The sequence below is a fragment of the Geospiza fortis genome, unplaced genomic scaffold, assembly GCF_000277835.1.
Source record: "Geospiza fortis unplaced genomic scaffold, GeoFor_1.0 scaffold333, whole genome shotgun sequence".
Taxonomy (NCBI): Eukaryota; Metazoa; Chordata; class Aves; order Passeriformes; family Thraupidae; genus Geospiza; species Geospiza fortis.
In genome coordinates, this window is record NW_005054347.1 from 1,718,847 (window position 1) to 1,722,285 (window position 3,439).

General features: G+C 55.4%; 1 protein-coding gene across 1 annotated transcript; it reads right to left on the reverse strand.

Annotated features, from left to right (window-relative positions):
* Positions 1-1,037: 1,037 nt before the first annotated feature.
* HYI (hydroxypyruvate isomerase (putative)) lies at positions 1,038-3,316 on the reverse strand. The gene is made up of 6 exons (XM_014307898.2): positions 2,364-3,316; positions 2,139-2,217; positions 1,914-1,963; positions 1,668-1,737; positions 1,361-1,495; positions 1,038-1,172 (listed from the first exon to the last, which is right to left on the reverse strand). Exons 1-6 carry the CDS (start codon positions 2,466-2,468, stop codon positions 1,084-1,086), a joined length of 528 nt encoding a protein of 175 aa, XP_014163373.1. The 5' UTR covers positions 2,469-3,316; the 3' UTR covers positions 1,038-1,083.
* Positions 3,317-3,439: the final 123 nt, after the last annotated feature.

Here is a 3,439-nt window from a genome sequence, read left to right on the forward strand (position 1 = left end):
CTGGCTACTGGCCAAGGAGCCTGGGGATGTGCCTCCTCACTGGCTGGCTGGTATGGCCCTTGTGTGCTGTTTTCAGTGGGTTTGATACTGAATGGCCTTGAACCAAACAGCAAGGGCAGGAACTTGGCTGCTGCAGCCTGGCTGAAGCAGAATAACTCTCAGGGACGTGGCTTTGGCAAGCATAGGTGAGTTCTGCCTGCTGGGAAGGCACTGAGGAGCGTGCACAGCACCATCTTCTGCCCAGGGCAGCACTGCACAGTGCTCTAGCTTTAGGAGGAAAGACTCCTGAGTGCAGGGCTCCCTGACTGGCAGCGAGGACAACTGCTTCTGGCCTTTTGCTTTCCTTGGGAGAGCATGAATGAGACAGGAAGGGTGAAACTGGATCACAGGAAGGTTTTATGGAGGTGTACATTTGAGCCATTGATCTATCTGTGAAATAAACTGAACCAGATCCCTGCTCAGTCACTGTAGGCTGTGGAAAGCTACCTGTGGAGGATGCAGAGCAGCCCTGGCTGTGGGTTGGGTTTGTTCTGGAATCTGACACTTGCTCCACTTGCAAGAGCAGCAAGGCAGTCAGCCTTGAGTATCCATGTGCAGGCAGCTCCCAGCCTGTTACCTTGGATCAGACAGCCCAGGAGGGGACTGCTTGCTTCACTTGCAGCCCTGCTGCAGAGTCAGTGCTGGGCACTGGCAACAGCCATGAGAACTTCAGTACCTGGAAATCCAAAGTGTTCTTTCCACAACTTCAGGCACCACCTGGAATGCTCCCCTCACTGGGGAGATTGGAAACCTCTCCCTGGACACCCCTGCAGCCTGGAAGTGAAAGTTTTCTGTGTACCTGAAGTCACCTACAGTGGTGCCTGAGCCATCACTGAATTGAAGATGCTACAGGTAGTACTTGTGTAGATGAGAGTCCAACAGCTTGGGCTGGCTCAGTAGAGCCTGGAGAAGGGAAATGATATAGATGCTCCTAACCTCATTCTAGGAAATCATCCCACCCACCATACTCCCCTAGTCCTAGAGAAGACACGTGCTCCTCTGTTAAGCCATTGCTTTGTCTTTTATTCTCATGGTTTTCTAGTTTTACTTGGCTGCCTTGCTGGTCCCACCGTGCTGCAGCCCTCGGCTTTCCCAGTAGGATCGCAGCCAGCCCAGACCTTCCAGGGTGTCTCCTGCAGTGACAGACAAGGTCTCCTGCTGCAGCTGGAGCAGCTTCTGCTCAGGACAGAGCCCTCATCCCCAGGTAGGGATGACACCCACTACCTGTGCCCCCCAGGACCTGCCCGTCTTTGCACAGTACCCAGCCAGCTGGCCTGTGCTTGGCCCTGCCCATGGGGCTCAGATCTGCAGGGCCACTCACCCTTTGGAGCATACTCGCACCCCACGTAGCCAGTGTAGCCGAGGGACTCCAGGAGCTCGAAAATGTAGGGGAAGTTCAGCTCCCCAGGGCTATCAGGCTCGTGCCGCCCTGGCACCTGTGCAATCTGGATATGACCTAGGGAGGGAAGGGGAGAGGCCATGCCCAAGGCAGCCCTGCCTGCAGCCTTCTTTGGCATGAGACAAGGTGACCCAAGAGCAGCCCCACACCCCCAGCCAGCTACAGCAGAGCCTGGAGTAGGAGGGCCCTGTCAAAACCACTCCCCAGTGGTCTGGGTGCAGGGTGTTACCAATGAGTGGGAAGTACGTCTCCAGGTTGCGTGACAAATTGCCATCCATGATCTGGCAGTGAAAAAGGTCCTGGGGGTGAGAGAGGAAAATGAAGGGTGCAGCTGCTCAGCAGTGGGCAATTAAGGACAGCTGTGCTATGGCCCCTGTCCAGTGTCCCCAAGATGGTATAACAAGCCCATGGCCACCAGAACTCCTTTGTGGATCTGTGCAAGTTTCTCTCACTGAGAGCTTCAATGCTGACTCACCAGCTGCAGCTTCAGGTTGGGCCGTCCCACTTTCTCCAGGATGGCAGCAGCTAAGGGGGCAAGAAATGAGAAACCATCGCATCCAGGGTGGAAGCTTGGCCGAGAAGCCCCAGGACCCCCTTTATCAACTGTGCTCTTTCAGAATCTCCCTCCTTGTGAGGCAACCTCTTGCCTTTCAGACTCTGGAGATCCTTCTCCTCTGAAGGAGACTCTTGTCTGGCTTACCTTGGTGTGGGGTGTTCAGATAGTAGCGAGGGTCAGTGATGCGGCTGTTGATAGGCTCCAACAGTCCCATCATGTCTTCCTGTAACACAGTAATGTCAGCCTGCAGAGCCTGCTGTCATCTCTGCAGCAGGAAGCGTAACTTCCCTGTGCCAGGCTGGTGGGATATTCCCCATCTTGGGTATCCTAAGAGCTGCACACACAAAGGAGGACCCATTCCCCACTTACCTGGGACAGGAGGTCAGCAGTGTATCTGAGATTCTCAATGAAGGTGGTTTCCATCTCACCTGCCACTGCAGCGCGGTCTGTGCCCAAGGGAACCCGCCCAGCCATCACATGAATCCTACAGGCACAGAAAGATTATCACAGGCAGCAACTGTGAGCAGCTGGCCTGATCTAATACACCTTCCTCTGCTGATGGAAAAGGGGGAGCAGACACAGAAAGGGGTAAGAAGAGCCATCTCTCCTCCAGGAGGCACAACAGCAGCCAGCGAGCTGCCAGCCAGGACACAAATATGTACCATCCCACCTCAATACACAGAGGGATGACCCTGAACCTTTTGCCTGACAAATCACAGACCTTGCTTCTTCTCTCTTTTGTTAACTGCCTTCAGCTCTTTCACCCTGACTCTGGAACTTTCTTGGACTCTTGCTCCTTGGCGGCACCCCAAACCAGCATGCTGGGCAACTGGCACGCTGCTTCTGCCAGGGGCCTGCCCCATGGGTGGCGTCACTGCTTGCTGGCTGTGAGCAGGGAGGGGACAGTGCCCCATGCTGGACTGCCCTGCCATGAAGAGCTCAAGCACCAGGCTATCTTCAGCCACGATTGGGGGAAGGCACACAGCAGAAATAAAACCCTTTTCAATGTGCCTGTACCAGTGTGCAAATGGTGCTGGGCAGCCTCTGGCGTGCCTAGCCCATGCCCTCCACAGGGCTTTGGACTGAGTTGCAACAGGAAAGAATGGTGCAAAGTAAGAAGAATAAAAGGGCCCTGTTGGTTTGCTGAAGGGAGCTGTGCCAGGCTAATTGCATCTTTTACGGTGTCTCTGCTGTGCTGGAGTCAGCGCGGCCTCAACAAAGCAACTGTTGTGGTGTCCTGGTGGAAGCGATTCGTGCAGTTGAGGAGGAAAAAGGGATGATTATCCTGGGGACTGTTGTGTGGAGGTGGGAACAAGAGCCTCTGCTGCGAAGGGCAGGGTCAGACTCGTGCCTGGCAGCTCTGGGTCCGAGCACGCTGAGGGCGCGGCCCCGCACAGCGGGGTCTGCCCCGAGCTGGCTCCGTCCGACACAGCCGAGCAGGAGAT

Bases quoted from the DNA above. Each gene is read 5' to 3' on its own strand.
- HYI (XM_014307898.2), bottom strand. From the start codon at position 2,468: ATGGCTGGGCGGGTTCCCTTGGGCACAGACCGCGCTGCAGTGGCAGGT. The intron at 2,218-2,363 runs GTAAGTGGGGAA...ACTGTGTTACAG, and splicing joins CTGCTGACCTCCTGTCCCAG to GAAGACATGATGGGACTGTT. The intron at 1,173-1,360 runs GTGAGTGGCCCT...CTGTCACTGCAG, and splicing joins GTGCGAGTATGCTCCAAAGG to GAGACACCCTGGAAGGTCTG.